The sequence below is a fragment of the Armigeres subalbatus genome, chromosome 2 (genome assembly GCF_024139115.2).
Source record: "Armigeres subalbatus isolate Guangzhou_Male chromosome 2, GZ_Asu_2, whole genome shotgun sequence".
Taxonomy (NCBI): domain Eukaryota; kingdom Metazoa; phylum Arthropoda; class Insecta; order Diptera; family Culicidae; genus Armigeres; species Armigeres subalbatus.
This window is the reverse complement of record NC_085140.1, coordinates 193,275,936-193,298,441: the sequence shown is the minus strand read 5'-3', so window position 1 is coordinate 193,298,441 and position 22,506 is coordinate 193,275,936. Positions and strand designations below refer to the sequence as shown.

General features: G+C 40.7%; 2 protein-coding genes across 2 annotated transcripts in view; one reads left to right on the top strand and one right to left on the bottom strand.

Annotated features, from left to right (window-relative positions):
- Positions 1 to 5,171: 5,171 nt before the first annotated feature.
- LOC134209458 (uncharacterized protein K02A2.6-like) lies at positions 5,172 to 8,158 on the top strand. Its single transcript, XM_062685443.1, has 2 exons — positions 5,172 to 6,856; positions 6,946 to 8,158. Exons 1-2 carry the CDS (start codon positions 5,172 to 5,174, stop codon positions 8,156 to 8,158), a joined length of 2,898 nt encoding a protein of 965 aa, XP_062541427.1.
- Positions 8,159 to 15,692: 7,534 nt separating this feature from the next.
- The window catches only part of LOC134211437 (phosphatidate cytidylyltransferase, photoreceptor-specific-like), an 83,468-nt gene continuing 76,654 nt past the window's right edge, over positions 15,693 to 22,506 (bottom strand). Inside the window, exons 7-8 of the mRNA XM_062688288.1 lie at positions 17,402 to 17,536; positions 15,693 to 17,341 (exon numbers count right to left, since the gene is read on the bottom strand). Of these exons, the coding sequence (XP_062544272.1) occupies positions 17,249 to 17,341; positions 17,402 to 17,536 (228 nt within the window). The 3' untranslated portion in view covers positions 15,693 to 17,248. The remainder of the gene's footprint in view (positions 17,342 to 17,401; positions 17,537 to 22,506) is intronic.

Genomic DNA, 22,506 nt, shown 5'->3' with positions numbered 1-22,506 from the left:
TGTGTGGCATTGAAGTCACCAATTATGAAAAATTGGGTTTTGTTGCGAGTTAGAATTTGAAGATCAGCTCTCAACAAATTCCTTTGCTGCCCATTGCACTGGAAAGGCAGCAATAAAAGAGAATTGTCCAAAATTTGTTTCAACAGAAACTCCCAAGGTTTCGAAAACTTTGGTTCCAAACGAAGAATATAATTTATGTTTGATACGTCTTTTAATGACAATGGCGACCCCACCACAGGCGCTGTCAAGACGATCATTTCGGCAAATAAAATAATTTGGATCTCTTTTGATGAAAAGACCAGGTTTTAAATATGTTTCAGTTATAATGGCAATGTATTGAATAATTCTTCTTCCTTACCCTTCAGAACGGGCACTCAAATTTAAAATTTTCAAAGAATTACTTGGATCCATTAAAACGAAGTTCAATAACATTTTTTTAGTATATTTGATACCAACCTGAACAGCTCCAGTTTTGGTATTTGCTCTGTACATTGCATCAATCATGTGGTGATGCAAATGTTCATTTAGAACATCAAAGTGGATCCTATTGAAATTTCCCGTCATCAATTTTGCACGGGAATTCAAAAATTTTTTGCTTGAAGGGCATTCCCAGAAATTGGATTTATGATTGCCCCCACAATTAGCACATTTAAATTTATTGGAATCTTCTCTCACAGGACAGGCGCCCTTGGCGTGAGAGGTTCCACCACAAATCATGCATTTAGCATCCATGTGACAATTTTTGGTTCCATGACCCCACTTTTGGCACTTACGGCACTGGGTGAGGTTTTGGATATTTTCCCCAGGCCTGCGGAAATGTTCCCATGTAACACGGACATGAGACATAATACAGGCCTTTTCCAAACTTTTCATATTATTTAGTTCATTTTTGTTAAAGTTAAGGTGGTTATTAGGGTGGTTCAGAAAATCGATTTTGCTCCACAGTGCTCATCTGATTCTTTATCATGTTCTGAGTGTCCTCTGAAAATTTGAGCCCATTTGGATTAAAATTGATTTAGCACAAGCGATTTCAAGTTTGCATGCAAATTAGTATGGGGAAATTATTTTTTTCTTTATACTGTTGATGACGATTCCCCATTAAGCGCAGGTTAAAAGAAAACCTACATAGCTAAAAGGAATACTCAACATCTTTCACTCAGTGAAAACCGCATCTTAATTGATCGTTCCTATAATTAGTAATTGAATTTAATCTATACTATGGTTTTCTGGAGCTAATTGCATAACTCCTCAACAGGCAACATTGCTGCTTGTGGTGCGAAAGATAGCACACACAAATTCAGGCTACTATGTGTAGTGTCGGCTTCACATAAAGCTAGTGAGATACCAATGAGCATAGATTAGAAGGTGAGGTTGAAGATTCATTTTTCTGGTGTTAGTAGATGCTTCAAAAAAGTAAACATTGGTGACGTCACCATTTGAACTGCTGAAGAAATATATATGGAGGCTACACAAAACTTGATAGTTTAAGTGTTTATACTAAACACAATTGACGGTGACATAATGTAATTACTCTGTCAGTTATTCGTGAAGCTATTGAAGAAGAAAAAAAACATAAATGGCTCGTGTTTATCGTCAAATTAGCATAAATAGATTACCGTATTACTAAATTTGGATTGTGTTGATTAATTGAGAATGTCTCATAACATGAACACGAATTGAATTCTGTGGTGGGGATTGGATGGTCAATTTGCATTTGCACTCGTCTTCAGTGTTTTGGGGAGCATCTACAAATTACGTAACGCTCGGAGGGGGGGGGGATTGACCGAAGTTTGACAATCTATACAAAAAATTTCAATTTCAATTCATACAAAAAGTGTGACATAGGGGGGAGGGGGGGTTGAAAATGGCCAATTTTTGAGTCACGTAATTAATGGATCTTCCCTTGGTGTATCATAAACCTGGAAATAAATGTAATATGTAAATGTAAACTCTGTTCTGTTCTGTAGTACACATTTAAATGAATGTTTATTACTTAGTTTCTTCAGATTCGTAGACAACCATATTAGAATCAATGCGAACATGTAATCATAAGCAATATTTATATAATAAAATGTTTCATTTTACGCGAATTTTTCCTGATGATAGCACATCTTTCATCACCATTAGAATTATCAATAGCTGTATTTTTCGTTACTCGTTTCTTGATTGAACGTTCTTTGATTTTTTGATTTTTTTTCTCCTGCATTTGCTTCTTCAGATGTCGTACACGTATTGAGACACGTCTCTTAGTAAAAGTTTTCAGAATATGATCCGAAAGCTGCGGAAATATTTTCTTCAGTTTTAGGAATGTTCTTTTGCTGACGTTCTTTTTATTCCGGAATCCGATCTGATTGGCATCGGGGCCGGTGTTATGTGTCCAATTGAAACATGAATCCAGTTGGTCTCCAATTTCCATCCATTCGTCGCTAGGCTGCACTAAACCGCCATGCGATAGATCTTGTATATAATCTTCTTTGTTCATTCCGGGCTCGCAATCCTGCTCCAACTGATAGGTATAGTTTCTCAGATTCGGATGAGTTTTAATCTGAGATTTGGCTATGTAACCCATGACGTATTCGTAACCATCAGCTTCCTCCTGCTCCCGGGTTTTCGGTTCATACACCTATGGCAGTTCCTCTTCATCACTTGATTGTTCGTCCTTATCGGTAGTTTGTCCTAGGTACAGTTGAGCTTTGCGAAAAACTTTGGATACTAGATAATCTTCGTCGATCAAAATAGACTGAGTGTTCTGATTTACTTTCAGCTGCTTAGACAATCCCTTGCCAAGAATCATTAGTCTTAGTCGTTCTAGAGCCTGAAGCGGAGTAGGGTGATCATGTGTTCCGCCATTTAGTCTAACCAAAGCAAACTCGTTTTCTGCACAATCTTGGTTAACCTTATGAGTCATTAGGAAAGCTTTTTCAAGGCCGGGAATTTTTCGAATCTCCATCAATAATATACCGAGTCGCTCGTGCACTCCTGTCGCTGTCCGGAACAGGAGGCTTGCGGATAGACGGACAAGCTAAAATCGACCAATTTGTAAACACCCAAAACGTTATAATTTCGATTGACTACTTACCATTCTTAATTAATAAATTCCGTGAACTTCGATGGTTCATTACCATGTTTTGGATGGTTGCATCATTGGCGAATGAATCTGCGGTGAAATGTTGGGAGCATACGTATAATGTTTTCTTTGGATCAACCGGAATTCCGCAAAATTTCAACCACCGGGATCGCATCGATTTTTCTTTCGGAAAACAGTGGAAGCTTATTGCGTTCGCTCTTTTCACTGCTGAAATATTACACAAATTCACTGCACAAACTGGCATTCTAGAAAATACTTCACTTGAAAAACTGTAAAAAAATATAACTCTCGCTCAGATAGTACGTTTGCTAGGCGAAGTCAGTAGTAAACAAAAATGGTGACGTAGGCATAACATTCCATGCAGCGATCAGCTGAGCTATTTGATTGGCGTAGTGAGAGAATGACAGCTGCACAAATACAAATATAGTCAATTTCCTCACCTTTACATTTAAGCTCATTGGTGAGATACACAAAAAGATTCGTATACGTAGATATCACCAATACATACTCGAGACTTGTATTCAGTGGATAAAGAGAATAAAGGAAAAGTGAGTTCAGTTTTGTACCGACTATTAATCGAGCAAGACGCGTTATTATTTCTTTCGGTCAGGTCAGATATCACATTTTTGGCGACGAGGTGAATAATTGGAGTGTGTATAAAAAGAAAGGGTAAATTGTTTTCGGAAAGGTGAGTGGTTTTGTGTTATTAAAACCATAAAAAATGGTAGGATAACAAATGCGAAACGCTGATGGATGGATAAGAAAATAGAAAATAATGGATACGGTGAAGTTGAAAAAATGGCGTCACGTGCAATAAAATGGATGGAAAAAGTTATTGCTCATTATTATGGGTGGATGGAGGATATAAAATTATTGAAAATAGTAACGATGGTGGAAGCATGAAAATGGATAAATTAATCGAGAAATTTCTGTCCGAAAAAACTACGACACAAAATGGTGGTGCATCACAGGAATTGTAAAAGAGTGTTAGTGACGAAAAGAATGCATATAATAAAAAAGGGTTAAATGAAAATTATTTGGCTGGTCGTTCCCAGTACTGTACCTACAGGATGGTGGTACAATTTGAGGATGTGAGTGATGGTGTTATTAGAGAGAAATAATGATGAGTTTGTGAAACAGCAAAACAAAGCTCAAAATGAAAATCATCGGTGTGCATGATTAACAGTTGTGTGAGTGAAAAAAAAAGCCGATTGCCAGAGAATTGTACTGTGCACATACACTGCTCTCACGGGGGCACGGAATGATTGCGTTGATAGAATGCAATCATGCGAGATCGTGGTGAGGGGCAGGTAGGTAACAATCAAAATACATTTGATCAGTATCTGAGCACAAATACATATCTGGTAGACTGTGATTTATATGTAGATATGAATTGGCGGCAACTGTGTGCCTGTGTGCCTTTATGAATCTTGCAAATGTGCGAGAAAGGAAAGCAACCGTGTGCTAGGTGATAAAGATTCGCTTGGCAATTGTGTGCCTGCATTAGAATTTGTTGCGGAAACAAAAGGGTGCGTAGTTGAAGCAAACATGTATATGTTTGCGTATCCGATCGGCAACGGTGTGCCTTTAGGTTTGCAACTGTGTGCAAGTGAATGGGAAAAGCAACTGTGTGCTAAAAGGAGAGAAAAAATTGGCAAATTCGTGCCATGGATATTTGCAATTAGTGTGCAAAAGAAGGCGAATGCAAGGTCGTGGTGTCCATTACAGTTGCATTTTTCTATATGTTCATGATTGAGACATTATGTACATGAGTAGGAACACAGTATTTTTCGTCTGGAACATTTCGTGTGAGACACGGTGAGACAAAAAAAATCGACAACGATGACAAGGTACGTTACCTATTAAATGATTAATGATACGACTGAAATCATCAAAATAAACATCTCGTACAAAAAAATAAAGTATATTTATTGCTATTTGTTTAAATGTATATATACAATCTTATTATTTATAATGGGATACATGGTATATAATGGGAAAAAATGTATCCATCCATCATCGCAATTATTATATATATTATAGGGAAGTGGTTACTTTATTTTGAAATATCAAATTATTTAGGATGGAATCATCGAAACGCGAGCGGCCCTTCGAGATCTTGGCCGATAGGTCACGGCTGCCAGTAGAATGGCAGAAATGGAAGCGGGAGTTGGACCGTTATTTTGATGCGTGCGGCATAACATCCCAATGGGAGAAACGCTCCCAATTGCTACATCTGGCTGGCCCAGACCTTCAGGAAATTTTTGACCATCTTCCGGGCGTCGAAGATATCCCTCATGTAGTACTTGATCCTCCATATTACGATGAAGCAATTAAGAAGCTCGATGAGCATTTCGAGCCTATGCGTCGCCGTAATTATGAGCGGCTCTTATTCCGGCAAATTGAGCAAAAGGTGGAGGAAAGATTTGCTGATTTTGTCCTGAGACTTCGAATCCAGGCAAAGCGTTGCGAGTTCGATCGTTTTGATCAACGGGAGGTAGAGGATAGACTGATTGAGCAGATAGTGGAGCGTTGTAAATCAAATGAACTGCGCCGGCATATCTTGGCAAAGGATATGTCACTCGATGAGATTGTAACGCTAGGCACCACCTTGGCCGACGTACAACAGCAAATGAAGGAGTTGGATAGGTCTAGTGGAGAAATGAAACAGCAGGGTTCTATAAACCGAGTGTATCGTCATCCACAGGTTATAAAGTCCAGGCCACATTCTGATTTCCGTCCCACTGGCTCGAATACATGGGTTAACAGATCATGTTTTGCATGTGGAAGGAAAGGCCACTTGAAAGGCGACAATAGTTGCAGAGCCAGGAACGCCAAATGCATTAAATGCGGTGGGCTAGGGCATTTCATGAACCGTTGTTTAAAGCGCGCAGTAGGAGGCGATCAGACACACTTGAAGGCAAAACGGATTAGACTGATTGATGAAATTGACCCAGAAAGCCAAAAAGAAGAAGCAATTTTCTACGCCATGGGGAAAAATACCTTTGATTTTACGGTGGGAGGGGTCAGAATCCCGATGGTTATTGATTCAGGAGCCGACGCCAATATAATTGGAGAAGTAACTTGGAAACGATCTAAAGCGGCAGGAATGCAAATGACACTTCTTACATCAGTTGCGGACCGAAAGCTTCTAGCCTATGCCACAAAACATATGGACATAGTGTGTATGTTCTGGGCCGAAATAAATGCCGGCGGGAACAAGGCAACGGCAAAATTCTATGTGGTGAAGGATGGTCAGCAGAACCTATTGGGCGAAGCTACAGCAAATGAATTGAAAGTCCTAAAAGTAGGGTTCGATGTAGCAGCTGTAACCGAGATACGTGAGCTGGCCTTCCCGAAAATCAAAGGAATTGTCGTAGAAATCCCGATTGACAGGTCAATTCAACCAGTTCAACAAAGTTATCGACGGGCTCCGATTGCATTAGAAGAGAAGATTTACGATAAACTCAGATACCTGCTGGATAATGACATCATCGAAAAAGTTAATGGACCATCAGCTTGGGTTTCGCCAGTGGTACCGATTCTCAAAGAATCCGGCGAGGTCAGACTTTGTGTTGATATGCGGAGAGCTAACCAGGCTGTACTCCGGGAATCACATCCACTTCCGCTAATCGAGGAACTTCTAGCTGGTGTAGACGGTGCAGTCAAGTTCTCTAAGCTTGATGTGAAGGATGCGTACCATCAACTAGAAATCTCCGAGGATTCTCGAGTGATTACTACGTTCATAACAAAATATGGACTATTCAGGTAAAATGCATTTCGTTTGTTTCAACTTTTCTTCATTAAATAAATAAATGAATTCGGACTATCTAACGGTATTTTAATTTCAAACTCAGATACAAACGGTTGATGTTTGGCATCAGTTCGGCACCAGAAGCTTTCCAAAAAGTCATGGATACATTGATAGCGGGATTGGAAGGGGTTATAGTTTATCTCGATGACGTAATGGTCTGGGGAAGAACACAAGAAGAACACGACATCCGTTTAGCCAAACTCTTGGATCGATTGAAAGAGTACAATGTGCTCTTGAACAAAGACAAATGCCAGTATAATGTGAATGAGTTACATTTCCTGGGGCATAATCTTTCAGCGGAAGGGGTAAAACCAACAGAAAGTCGAGTTAGTGCCGTGAGACAGTTCCGAAGACCAGAAAGCGTGACAGAGCTTAGAAGTTTTCTGGGTTTGATTACCTATGTCGGTAGATTCATTCCGCACCTAGCATCAAAAACGGATTCTTTGCGTGACTTGTTGAAAAAAGACACGAAATTTCAGTGGACAGAAGTTCATCAGCTGGCATTCGATGAGATCAAACAAGCAGTAACGGAAATTGGATGTCTTGGTTTCTTTAATCCTAAAGATAAAACAACCCTGGTGGCGGATGCCAGCCCATGTGGATTGGGAGCTGTTTTGCTGCAAGAGGACATAAATAAGCAGGGAAGAGTCATTGCTTATGCTAGCAAATCTTTGACTGCGCTGGAACGTAAATATTTTCAAACGGAGAGGGAAGCCCTAGCGTTAGTTTGGGCAGTCGACCGTTTTAAACTATACCTGCAGGGAATTAAATTTGATTTGATTACGGACTGTAAACCGCTACAATTCCTTTTTAGTCCTAGATCGAAACCATGTGCGCGATTGGAACGGTGGGTGCTGCGGCTGCAATCCTACACCTATAAAATAGTTTACCAACCCGGCCCAACGAATGTAGCTGATGCGTTGTCAAGGTTGTCGGTTTCAAATGATGTAGAAGAAAGTTTCGATCCTGAGAATGAAGGCCACGTTCACAGGTTAACTATTATGTCCGCTCCGATAGCAATCACAGTACAGGAAATTCGAGAAGAGACTAGTAAAGATGATGAAATCCAGGAAGTCATTGAAGCGTTGCGTGAGGGTAATTGGATAGGTAAAGCTAAGCGCTATAAGCCATACGAAACAGAGCTCTGTGTGTCAACAGAGGTGCTACTAAGAGGAGAAAGAATAATCATTCCGGAGAAGCTAAGACGTCGTACATTGGAGCTAGCGCATGAAGGACATCCAGGATGGTTGTTATGAAAAGACGTCTCAGACAAAAAGTCTGGTGGCCTGGTTTGGATGGCGAGGTGGAACTTTTCGTTAAAACTTGTAGAGAGTGCACTTTGGTATCCAACGCCGCTGCTCCAGAACCTTTAATCCGAACGGAAATGCCCGATAGACCTTGGCGACACATCGCGGTTGATTTTATGGGACCATTACCATCGGGCCACAATCTGCTGGTAATTGTAGATTATTACAGCCGTTTTGTAGAAGTTATTGTGATGAAAGAAATCACTGCAAAGAGCACTGTACAAGCACTTCACGAAACGTTTTGTCGCTACGGAATTCCTGAGACAATGAAATCGGACAATGGCCCTCAATTTGTGAGTGAATCCTTAAACGACTTCTGTAAGGAATATGGCATAGAACTTCGGAAAACTACTCCCTACTGGCCTCAAGCCAACGGTGAAGTAGAGAGGGCAAACAGATCACTTAAGGCTCTATAAACCGTAATCAATTTGATGATGAAGATGATTTGGTTCTCATTCGCACTAATACTAATGCAATTTTAGCCAAAATTCAATATTTCACTGCTATTCACCAACTTACCTCTGTCAACGTATATTCATGGTATTTTCATATGAATTTTTCACTCACCTAGCTAATTAATTATTAATTAATTGACTGAAAAGCGCTTAAAACTGCTTTTTTCCTAGACAAATTTTCGTATACTAATTGTACACACACCAACTCCGAACGATCGAAACACACCCAAACACTTATTTTGAACATACTCAGTTTTTCACTTGTTCTTTTCTCGCCGTTTTCTTGATTTTATCACAACTAAACATAATTCACTACCTAACTTTCACTTTTGTCTTTGATGTTGAACACCAATTCCTTCACTTCATGTCAAAAAACCAACGAAAACTGCTTTAAAAAAATTGAAGTGAGAGACAAATTTGACGGCCGTATTGTGAATGTTGCAAAATTCGGAACACCCAAATTCACTACCGCATTAGGTGAAATAGTGCGCTCAAAATCTCGGCAAAGCAACTTAGAAATATCAAAACAATACATCGAATATGCTAGTCGACACGCAAACAACTTTATGCATATACACGAAAAGAATCATCATTTCATCGTTGCCAGATTTATTTAATCAAATAATTATTGCGATTTGTCGAATTGATCAAAACAACCAGAAAAAAAAAGAAAATATTATGCAAGCTTCTGTTGGCAGGGTGGAGAATGGTTGACATTTAATTTTACCGTACCATTCATCCTACCATGCAGTCAAAAAAAAAAACAAAACCACGGCAGCCGCAGCAGCAGTCACGACCAAGCAGACGACAGCACATACTTTTACTATGTTCTCCCCCCAAAATCAATGTGTTACGTAAAATAATTTCTCAACGTATGATCGGTTTTGGTGGCAAATATACATTTAATAATTCCTTACTCGTTTTACAGATTAGAACTAATAAATCAGTATCTGTGGCTAGCACTCTTTCAAGGCTGTGCCACAGCCTAATTCACAAGAAAGTGTGGATGGATGGCACGAGACTCACGCAGCAGCAAACAAACAGTCTGCGGATGAAAAATAAAAAAGACATAATTTCGTCTTACATTTATTTGGGAAACTGTCTCAGTGTGCTCTATGCACGAAATTTTACCGGATTAAATGTAAATATTCGGAGAATCAAAGTGTTTTACTGTACTTTCCCCAACACTGTATGTTGAAAGCCCAGTGGTGTATGAAGAATTTTAAAATAAGTTTCCATATAATAAAATTTCATAAATGCTCAAAAATAAACATTTTGTTACATCTGGCAACATTATGTAGCTGCTGACAAGCTTTTACCACCCCATTTCCACCCACCTCAAATTTTCGTCACTTTTTCGTACCAGTTGCCTCACCAATACTAACAAGCAATAACGTCATTAATTTTCAAAACAGAGTTATGGAGTCTTGAGCCTTAAAAAGCGGTTACAAATCAGCCAGACATCCAAATCGGATTGGAAGTGGGACATGCGTATGTATTTGCTGATGTATAACTCTACCCCACATTCTACGACCGGAGTTGCCCCATCGGCACTTATGTTCGGAAGAGTGCTTCGAGATAAGCTGCCAGGATTCCCATCGGTAGGAATGAAATCAAAGGAAGAAGCTCAAGATAGAGACCGCGAGAGAAAGATGAAAGAGGCAGAGTACGCAAACAGAAAGCGCAAAGCAGTTCCAAACCCTTTAAAGGAAGGAGATGTGGTGGTTGCGAAACGAATGTCAAAGGAAAACAAGTTGGCGTCTAATTTCAGTCCAGAAGAGCTGGTTGTTCAAGAAAGAGTTGGATCTGACGTCACAGTGAAATCATCGGAATCGGGAAAAACCTTCCACAGGAATGTATCTCACCTAAAACCTATTTCTTCCAGCAAAGCAATCATAAACGATAACAGGGTAATTGACGAAACCGAAAGTGGCTCATCACCATTATCAAACGTGAGGGAGACACAAAACACAAACAACCAATCAGTATCAACGAACATGGAACGGCCTCATCGAGATACAAGAAGACCAGAACATCTGCAGGACTACATTCTAGGAACAGTAAAAGACTACTGAGAAAAGGGGGAGTTGTAGTGTCGGCTTCACATAAAGCTAGTGAGATACACAAAAAGATTCGTATACGTAGATATCACCAATACATACTCGAGACTTGTATTCAGTGGATAAAGAGAATAAAGGAAAAGTGAGTTCAGTTTTGTACCGACTATTAATCGAGCAAGACGCGTTATTATTTCTTTCGGTCAGATATCACACTATGTTGCACTGCACATTTCAGTGATGCCCTCAAAGAAGTTTAACGATCATGACTAAAGATTCGCAACCTGTATTAAAATCGATTATTAATTAATGGGGCGATCAATCAACATGCGGTTTTCGTTGGGTGAAAGCTGTTGAGTATTCCTTTTAGCTATGTAGGTTTTCTTTTAACCTGCGCTTAATGCGGAAGCGTTATTTACAGTATTCTGAAAAAATAAATTTCCCCATACTAATTTGCATGCAAATTTGAAATCGCTTGTGCTAAATCAGTTTTAATCCAAATGAGCTCAAATTTTCAGAGGACACTCAGAACATGATGAAGAATCAGATGAGCACTGTGGAGCAAAATCGATTTTTTGAACCACCCTAGTGGTTATACAACAAAGCCACAAATCGGCCATCTTGGAAACCACGTGCTTTTTCTAGTGATTTTTCAAGAGCACGGATTGAGAGAACCACAACGCCTACGGGGATGAAACATCCGTAGATGGTTTGCTTACTCATGCTAAACAATCGACTTTAATTTCAGCATTGTACGAAAATTATTAAGCTCGATTTGAACTTTTGATATTAGAAGTAGAAAACCGTGTGGTGAATTTGAAATTCATCACATGGCTTGATTGTATAATCACCTTAAATAAAACTCTTGAGAAATACCCCTCTGGGAAGTACCAGAGCGAGATTTCTTTTTCATTTTAATTACTTGGACTGGTGAAAATCCAAGTAATTGAGAAATTTTAATTTTAATCTCATCCAGTGATTTGTCATCACTGGGGAGACCTTTCAAGACGACTTTGAACAATCGCTCAGTTTTGTCGTCGTATGGGAAGAATTTATGCCGCTTCTCAGTTAAATACTGAAGAAGACGTTTGCGATCGTCAAAGGATCCCGGCAGAACGCGGCAGTCACCCTTCCTGGCAATCTGAAATGAAACCTTGATCCCATGAAGGTTACTCAAAATTTAATTCCTAAAGCCAGAAAACTCAGCAACAGATACCACAATTGGCGGAATCCTTTGTTTCTTCGCATGAATCGAATTACCTGGGCTATGGGTAGATTCGATTTGCTCAATTTTATTCTGAATCAAATCGAACTGATTGCTCAGTTCGATAGGAGAAGAATTATTTCCGATAATAGAGTTAGAAGGAATATCTGAAGTCTCCAGCTTCCTTCTATTTTTTCCGCGTTTTGGCAGGACGGTCTTGAAATCTTGTTTCTTAGAAGGAAATGGAGAATTCAGAGACTCCCCTTACTCTTGTTTTAATTAATACTCTTTGCTGAGCGTGGAGACGTGACCTTCTGAGAGTTTTTTTCCAGAACGGTGTCCCTGCAGGATTACCACCGCTTGCCGGAATTTTACTTCCGCAACGTAAAACGAAGGAACGGGTCCTTCAAATATCGTAACGGGATCAGTGGGTACAAATAGCGCTGAGAAGCACTGTTGAAATTAAAATAGCTTCGGGAAGTATTAAAAACTTCCTTCAGCAAAGAGAGAAAATAGAACCACACAGCACGAAAGCACAATGCGGTCTGCTGGGCCGTCTTTAATGTTTTTTATTGTTTGACCACCATTAGATTTAAGAATTTCATGTAGACAAATACAAATACAAAGCCGGCTCATCGGCCGCCCTTCGGAGAGATATCGTCAAGCTAACACAGAGGCAAGCTCAGTACATCATTGTCGCAGACCAGAATGCCAAACATCAAGCGGCACTCGAAACGGCACAATCTGGAACAACGAAATGAAGGAAGGCCACATTCGAACACAGCAGCCGATAGTCTACCAGGAGCTCAGCTCGGACTACTATCCGGTGGTGGCGGAAGTGAGCTCCTCGGTAAATCGGCATCTGCAGTCCCGGCGAGATTACTACCGAGCAAACTGGGAACGGTTCCATGAGGTTGTCGATTCCGAGTCCAACATCAACTACGATGCGGAGGGCAAAGACTTGCAGCTGCGCTCAATCGGATAACGATTTTGGTGGAACGGGAGCAACATGTACCAACAGCTCCTCAGGTAAGCTCCACTCCAACCATTGATACACTTACCAAAGATTCTATTCGTCTGCGAAATGTCACTCCAGCAGTACCAGCGTACTGAGCTGCCTGCGATTAAGACATGTTGCAATCGTTTGATAAAAATCATCCAGACCGGAATGGAATGGTGATTTCTCCAATAAGATCAGCGCTCTTCCTGATTGTGTTAAGCCGTTCTGGAAAATGACCAAAATTCTAAAATGCAAGCCTCGGCCCATTCCACCTTTGATCCCGCTAGACAACAATGGCTCTAAGAATCGCTTGGTAACTCCTGCAGAGAAGTTCGCCGAAATAAGTCGACACTTTGTCTGCTCACATAATCTTGGACAGAACATCGTCAGTACACGCGAAGCAGCCGTTAACAAGCATGCTAACAATATCCATCTAACTCCCAGTGACTTTCCGAAGAATTTGGAGGTCTCAGCTATGTACACCCTAGGCTTAGACAGCATCCTGAATCTCGAACTTAAACACATGAGTGCTCTGTTCTTCGAGTAGGGGAAAGTGGGGCAAGATGGCCATCCTAAGCGGTAACCCTTGTAAAATAGTGACACTCTTTCAAATTCTGCTGATTTCCCAACAAACATTGGAAGCTAATAGAGCGCTTATTCAACCAAAAATTGTCTTCTTCAGCTAGAAAACTAGCTTGTTCAGCAAAAATTGTTTGTTGGGTTGTCCATGAAACACCTTTATGATGATCCGTCTTTGACATAAGTATCAATAAACACTGATTAATAAAGTTCCAGTATCTTATAAACTGGTTTTAAAAAAGCTGTTTTTATGTTGCCTATATTTACCATATGGGGCAATATGACCACCCCCTCGGGGCAAGACGAGCATGGACTATATTAAAAGTGTTCTAGACTTATTTAGAATAGGGCACACATTTCTTTTTTTTTCTTCTTTATTAAAGAACCTTTCCGCTCTAGACACATTTCTTGCACTTCTATAGATTATGTTCAAATGAAGCTTCGTTTAAAAATGTCGTATTTCATGTTGATTTCTTGACAACTAGCACTACGACAATATCACAATTTGCCTAAAACTAATTTCTAATGATAAAACCATATCCTTTGTTTTGAACCATCTCTGATTCATGCAGAAACTATTTTGATCATTTTTTAAATGCATTTAAGGGTTAGGCGACTCTTAATCCTGGAGATGACCTTGTTCCTATACAGTTGGCAATACCGCCCCAAGCCGACGTATATCCAAAGATTTATATCCTATCGAACCTAATTACTGTGAATCTCCATAAATTGTTATTGTATATACGCTATACTGCCGTGAATCGCATATTTGTCCCATATGAATAGGAAACCCAGCAAAGATGGGACAGATATGCGATTCACGGCAGTATAGTTATATAAAAGCTTCGGTAAATTTGTCCTGAAAAATGAGTAATTTAGGCTTCAATTGTTAAATTATGTAACTAGAAAATTATAAGAAAATTAGAATTTCAACCTACCTCTCGCGGATCTTTTTACAGTGTCTCTGTCTCAGCTACTTCCCATCGTCCTGGAAGTCAGCGAATGTCATCTCCATCCGGAAGCCTGGGAAAGATCCTTCCTTTCCTATCAGTCCCATTCCTTACAGCCTTCTCTCAGAATTATACAATTTGTTTAATTGTTTAAAAACGCGTTTCACTGCCGGATATCTACTTTCTTCTGCCGAACACCACAACACCTTGCTCGAGGAACAGTCGATCAATCGTACACCAATTGACGCGAGCTATCAACGTCCTCATGCGGTTTCCTCAGTCCTCAGTCCTCAGTTTGGCTTACTCGATGTCGAGAAGGCATTCGACAATGTATGGCATGAAAGCCATTCCGGGTCTCAATCAGCGGTGCGAGTTCCAAAGCACACGACATCATCGCAAGCGTTCCCCAGGGCACTACACTCTATCCCGCATTAATAGGTATACTCCATTTTTTTAATATAACTTTTTTCTGTTGCACCGATCTTAACCAAATTTTTTATGTAGATTCAGGAGCTTTTTTTTTAAATTTATGTTAACAATATTTCAAGCTCTATCTGGTAAAAGGGCGAATATCGCAAGAGAGAATTCTCTTCGTCGACTTCCCCTCATTTGAATAAAAGTGACAAGCAGGGAATTTCTTTGCAGTTTATCACTTCAGAATGAAAGTTCGCATTGTTTTCTTTCGTTCTGAGGTGATAAACTACAAATAAATCCGCTGCTTGTCACTTTTATTTAAAAGAGGGGAAGTCGACGAAGAGAATCCTCTCTTGCGACATTCGCCCTTATTCCAGATAGAGCTTGATTTAGCAATTTTTGGCCAGCCTGAATTGACTGCTAGAAAAAAGTTCGACTTTAGGATTTATATATTATGTAGTTACAAACAATTCATGAAATGGTAAACAATAGTAGTTTAAGGAACACCCGCCAATTCTTGTTTCTGAAATAGTCTTGTAGATAGCGCTTAATCATGAGGATATCATAGATGGAAGATAATGATGTGACACTGGAGTAATTCGGCATACACTTAATCACTAAGCTGCCCATAAATTCATAACAGTCCCATGTTTGCTTAATTTTCTATCTTCATGGGACTGTTATGAATTTATGGCCAGTAAGGATACGAGTAATGTTACGATAGATCTAAATAGATACATAGACATAAAAACACCATAACCACTGGTGTTGTCACAAATCGGAATTCGAAGCCGTGTTGCAGACAATAAAACAAGATTGAGATATACAGTTACAAATGGGGAGTTCTGTTTATTAAATCTAAATGTATCATTTCTTTGTCGATTTCTATCGTACTGTTATTGCAATCTGCCAGTTGGTATTTAGTATAGCCATCAACACACTAGACATGAGTCTATGCACCTATTTCCATTACAAAAGATCGTTCTTATGTCAAGTTCTAGACAATATTTTCCTGTACTACATTTCTCAACACCTTTCCCATGTTTAGCGTGATACCTTCGCTTCTGAAAGCAAAGTTATTATAGTAATAACTACACATTTGTCAATGTATCATAGCGCAAAATTTTCAGCTGTTTTTTTGTTTTTAATCTGATGGTCTGACGATTCTTTTCTTGAAATATATGTTTGGTTAACAGTCACGTTCAGAATTCACATTTAAATATATATTTTTAAATATAGATGCTTACGTTTGGGAATTTTCTCTACAATAATTCCTCTTCAATTTTACTATTTGTTTTTTGGTAATTATGTCCAGGGAAGATCACATAACATATCGTAAATTCTATTTCTTGGTTTATATGAACAGCGTTAATTGTAATCTAGAGGTGATAATAATAGAAAAGTAAGCCAGAAAAAAGCCATTGAATGAATTTAAATTAATTGGTTGGGAGCATGTTTGGTTGGTGATTTTTGCGAAATAATTATGTGGTTTCGAGACTAAGCATAGAAGTTTTTTTTCGTAATATCATAAAATGCGTGTTAAAATCAGAAACAGCGCTGAAAAACATGCAACTCATTACGTCAAATACTTAATAATAGCCTAGAACCGTCTATTTATACATATTGAAGAATTATAAAGCTCTAATACCCAGCCGAAATAGTGAACGGTTGGAAAATACTCTCTTAAAGTTACTTAAATAAAAACAATCAATTAAAGGTAACAGAATAAGGCTAGTGACATAAAATTGCACTCTTAGCATTACCACATCCGTATCGTTGTTCGCAACCCATTGGGTGCTGATGATTTACGACGGATATGGTTGAACACGCCTCGCAATAGAGCATGAACTAAAAGAAGTCATCTATTTTTGTTTCCCTACGGTACCATCGGAATGTAGAAGACAACTAGGCTGAATTTGGCGTTTGTTATTCATCCGACTGCGATCTTATTATGAAACCACACCTTTTTATTTGAAAGTAATCTTTTCAACCGCCGAAACAAATAACGCATTATATCAACTCAAAAGATAATAGGTATTAAAAATGCGATGCCAATAAATAAACCAGGATATTAGCGTATAAAATCTCACCGTAGATAGCAACGTCATGCTAAACATATCTCTTAAATATCCAGTAGTTACTACTCCAAAACACATTGATCTATTCAACAAGTACTTATTTAGTTCTCCTGGTGATGGTTATGTGAGATGGAGTGCCATCCGGTAATCCTAATAAAGAATCTTGTTTCTGGTTTGGGGTTGCTGGGTGACTCGAGTCGATCGTCGACATTTAGTTGGGTGAATATAATCAGTACGGTCACATTCCGGCTGCGCCCTGCCTTTGTTTACTCTATCTCTACTGAATGATGTCAATTGAAGAATTAATTCAATTGATTGATAATGTTTCGCTCTTCAAGACTCTCCTTCAGTTGGTTGAACAACTGTAGCTGCTGTTCCGGTTTGAGACTGTAAACCTGCAAAAGTTCAAAACAAAGGTAAGTGAAGGTTACTCAACATGAGTTAATTAGATCTACCATGTTCAGCAGCTTTTGTGGTGAAGCCGAGCGGATGAAACTGGAGATGTACACATTGACAAAGGTAGCCATCAGGAACTGGCAATCGAAACGATCCATGATGCCACCATGTCCAGGAATCATGTCACCGAAGTCCTGCGAATTAAACATAATTTTAATGTTATTTGTTGTTATTTAGTAATACATATTTAAGAAATGAACTACAGTGAAGTACCATAATTTTGCAAACTTAAGATCTGACCAAGTTGAAACGTTCATAGAAAAACATGTAGTGCCCATTTGGGAACATTTGCTGCTGCATCACGTAGTTGAATGATTCTGGGTCTTCAAAAATTGCGAATTTTGCTACTATATAAAAAAAATGCGGTCTGAATCTGAGACCATTGTATGTTCCTTATTTCGCGCATGAAAATAGGATGGTTCCTAATTTCACGCAAAAGTGGTCCTAATTTTGCTCGTGTTTGGAATTAAAATATCGTTATTGGTTTGATGAAATATAATTAATTGACCAATAGAAGCATGTATCCATTGTTAAAAATATGCAGATAACGGCATCAGACACCCGTCGGAACCCATTATTTAGTTGGAATGGAATGCCCCTATATTTCGACCCTGGAACTTTGCTTAGATTTTGCTTTATGATTTTTAGTTTACACAAGTCATAATTCCTAATACAGTTACTCTCAGAATTGAGCGTACAGCATGGATTAGATGAATATATTCGAAAATTCTACAGGAAATTCTATCACGGCATATGCTGGGTAAAGCGTACCATTGGTACTTCGCGTACCTGAAGGAATAAAATAGACCCCATCTCGCGGTCCTTAGCCTCTTACCCAGCAACTCCTATCCCTACCTCCCCGCGGTGCTGGCCGGGATACGAGCAACCTTAGGGAAGATCGGGTAACCAACCCCGGTGGGAACTATGGTCGTATGCTGACAGGGAAGGGGGGGGGGGGTTTGCTCCTCTCCGGAGGTGCAAATCTTATTGAGCGTCTGTTCTCCATGTTAGGGGCGGCTGATCATCGTCCGAGTGCCAGCGAGGGACTCTAAGTGAAACTGTGCACCATGGTCCACCGGAAATAAGGAGGAATGGTTCTCCGGAAATTTAGGGGGTTTGGTGTCAGGCCCTGCAAGCCAGCCAAAAAAAAACTCACGCAACGAACAATCAACAAGAGAGTACGGACCGGAACCATCGGCGAAGACCACTGTGACGAAAAGGGACTAACGATTGGAACTTGGTTCGTGGAACTGCAAATCTCTCAACTTCATCGGGAGCACACGCATACTCGCCGATGTGCTCAAGGACCGTGGATTCAGCATCGTAGCGCTGCAGCAGGTGCGAACGTTTAGAGGTAATCATACCATCTACCAGAGCTGCGGCAACACACACGAGCTGGGATGTGCAGGTTGAGGATCAAAGGCCGGTTCTTCAACTTCAGCATAATCAACGTCCATAGCCCACACTCCGGAAGCACTGATGATGATAAGGACGCATTCTACGCGCAGCTGGAACGTGAGTACGACAGCTGCCCAAGCCACGACGTCAAAATCATCATAGGAGATTTGAACGCTCAGGTTGGCCAAGAGGAGGAGTTTAGACCGACTATTGGAGAGTTCAGCGCTCACCGGCTGACGAACGAAAACGGCCTACGACTAATTGATTTCGCTGCCTCCAAGAATATGGCCATTCGCAGCACCTACTTCCAACACAGCCTCCCGTATCGGTACACCTGGAGATCACCACTGCAGACAGAATCACAAATCGACCACGTTCTGATTGATGGACGGCACTTCTCCGACATTATCGACGTCAGGACATATCGTGGCGCTAACATCGACTCTGACCACTATCTGGTGATGGTTAAACTGCGCCCAAAACTATCCGTCATCAACAATGTTCGGTACCGACGACCGCCGCGGTACGACCTAGAGCGACTGAAGCAACCTGATGTCGCCATTGCATACGCGCAGCATCTCGAGGCAGCGTTGCCGGAAGAGGGTGAGCTCGATGGGGCCCCTCTTGAGGACTGCTGGAATACAGTCAAAGCAGCCATTAACGACGCAGCGCAGAGCAACGTCGGGTATATGGGTCGAAGTCGACGGAACGATTGGTTCGACGAAGAATGCAGACAGATTCTGGAGGAGAAGGACGCAGCGCGGGCGGTCGCGCTGCAGCAAGGTACCCGGCAGAACATGGAACGTTATAGACGGAAGCGGAGACAGCAGACCCGCCTTTTTCAGGAGAAGAAACGCCGCCTAGAAGAAGCGGAGTGCGAGGAGATGGAACAGCTGTGCCGTTCTCAAGATACACGCAAGTTCTATCAGAAGCTCAACGCATCCCGCAAAGGCTTCGTGCCGCGAGCCGAAATGTGCCGGGATAAGGATGGGAGCATCTTGACGGACGAACGTGTGGTGATCGAAAGGTGGAAGCAGCACTACGAGGAACATCTGAATGGCGCTGAGAGTACAGGCAGTGAAAGTCAAGGCAGCGGAGGAGATGACTACGTCAGTTCAGCGGACGATGGAAGCCAACCAGCCCCCACCTTGAGGGAAGTTAAGGATGCCATCCAACAGCTAAAGACCAATAAAGCAGCTGGTAAGGATGGTATCGGAGCTGAGCTCATCAAGATGGGCCCGGAAAAAATTGATAGTCAGAATCTGGGAAACTGAACAACTACCGGAGGAGTGGAAGGAAGAGATTATATGCCCCATCTACAAGAAAGGCGACAAGCTGGAGTGTGAGAACTTTCGAGCGATCACCATCCTTAATGCCGCCTACAAAGTGATATCCCAGATCATCTTCCGTCGTCTGTCACCATTAATGAATGAGTTCATGGGAAGTTATCAAGCCGGCTTCGTTGACGGCCGCTCGACAACGGACCAGATCTTTACTGAAAGGCAAATCCTTCAAAAATGCCGTGAATACCAGGTCCCAACGCACCATCTGTTCGTTGATTTCAAGGCGGTATACGACAGTATAGACCGCGTAGAGCTATGGAAAATTATGGACGAGTACGATTTTCAACAGATCCAGTCAATTTATTTGCTTCGCGGATGACATGGACATTGTCGGCCGAACATTTACAAAGGTGGCAGAACTGTACACCCGCCTGAAACGTGAAGCAACAAAAGTTGGACTGGTGGTGAATGCGTCAAAGACAAAGTACATGCTGGTGGGCGGAACCGAGCGCGACAAGGCCTGCCTGGGAAGCAGTGTTACGATAGACGGGGATACCTTCGAGGTGGTCGAGGAATTCGTCTACCTCGGATCCTTGCTAACGGCTGACAACAACGTTAGTCGTGAAATACGAAGGCGCATCATCTGTGGAAGTCGGGCCTACTACGGGCTCCAAAAGAAACTGCGGTCGAAAAAGATTCGCCACCGCACCAAATGTGTCATGTACAAGACGCTTATAAGACCGGTTGTCCTCTATGGACATGAAACATGGACAATGCTCGAGGAGGACTTGCAAGCACTCGGAGTATTCGAGAGACGAGTGCTTAGGACCATCTTTGGCGGTGTGCAAGAAGACGGTGTGTGGCGGCGAAAAATGAACCATGAGCTCGCCCAACTCTACGGCGAACCCAGTATCCAGAAGGTAGCTAAAGCCGTAAGGGTACGATGGACAGGACATGTTGCAAGAATGCCGGACAGCAACCCTGCAAAGATGGTGTTCGCTTCCGATCCGGCAGATACGAGACGACGTGGAGCGCAGCGAGCGAGATGGGCAGACCAGGTGCAGAACGACTTGGCGAGCGTGGGGCGTATTCGAGGATGGAGAGATGCGGCCTCGAACCGTGTATTGTGGCGTCAAATTGTTGATTCAGTGTTATCTGTTTAGATGTAAACTAAATAAATGAATGAATCATATGATCCATACTGTACGCTCAATTTTGAGAGTGGCTGTATATTAGGGTGGTTCAAAAAATCGATTTTGCTCCACAGCGCTCAAGTTTACATGCAAATTAGTATGGGGGAATTTATTTTTTCATTATACTGATAATGACGCTTCCTCATTAAGCACAGGTTGAAAGAAAACCTATATAGCTAGAAGGAATACTCAACAGTTTTCACCCAACGAAAACCGCATGTTGATTAATCGCCCCAATAATTAGTTTCAATTTATGAAATCACTCAAATTAAAAGTGACCGTTCCAGATCTGTTATATTAATGTTTTTTTTTAGTTTAGTTTGAGTTTAATTTGATAAATGGGATGTGGGATGGTTAATGGCAAACACGCTCGAAGATAAATCATTTTTAAGGGATGTGTCATTTCAGGTTTATTTATATGCATTTCTTTCGAAATATATAACTTTAATAAAACGGTGCACATGTTGAAAGATTGATCACGCGACGCCTCTGAAAACTCCGCATGCAAAATTTCAGCTCAATCGGACTTCGTTAAGGGTTTGACCAAAGCGGTCAAAGTTTGAATTTTTTGAAACACGAAAATTTCCCAATCGAAATCAAATTTTCATTTTTGATGCCAAATGTCTTAGAAATGCATGATAGCGATTTGGATAGGAAGAGTGGGATCGCCAACTTCCTATTGTAAACATCTCGTGGATAAAGGGCGGGCTCTTCTCCCCATCTATTGGGTCAATCTGGGAAACGAGGGATAGATTATAATATTGCATGTACGAACTTTCTCCTGAAAGAAGATTCTCTTTTCATCATAAGCATAAGTGTTTCTGCTTATGGAACCACCCCACCCATTTTTGGCCCTTCATACAGGAGTTTGATGAAATACAAACAATAGTATAATTTAACCGTTTGTTTGAGAAACTGCATATGTAACATTTTTGGCCAAAATGAGATTTGTATATATTCTGAATCCTCTTCCAAAAATACGTATTCTGGCAAAAAATACGAAAAACAATTTTGTTCAGGAATGTATGAAATTTTGTTTGTTTGTTTGAGAAACTACATATGTTCACGCACTTTGAAGAGCATTTATGGAGTACTGCTTTCAGTTTTTGCACTGGAAGTGCCCCAGGGTGTTCAGTTTTGCCAAAAACTATTGATCTGTATCGAAGAAATCGAAAGGTTCGGTGCCAATTTGTTCAAAAACAGTTTTTTGATGTTTTCTCGAAATTGTGT

Bases quoted from the DNA above. Each gene is read 5' to 3' on its own strand.
- LOC134209458 (XM_062685443.1), top strand. From the start codon at position 5,172: ATGGAATCATCGAAACGCGAGCGGCCCTTCGAGATCTTGGCCGATAGG. The intron at 6,857-6,945 runs GTAAAATGCATT...TTTCAAACTCAG, and splicing joins ACAAAATATGGACTATTCAG to ATACAAACGGTTGATGTTTG.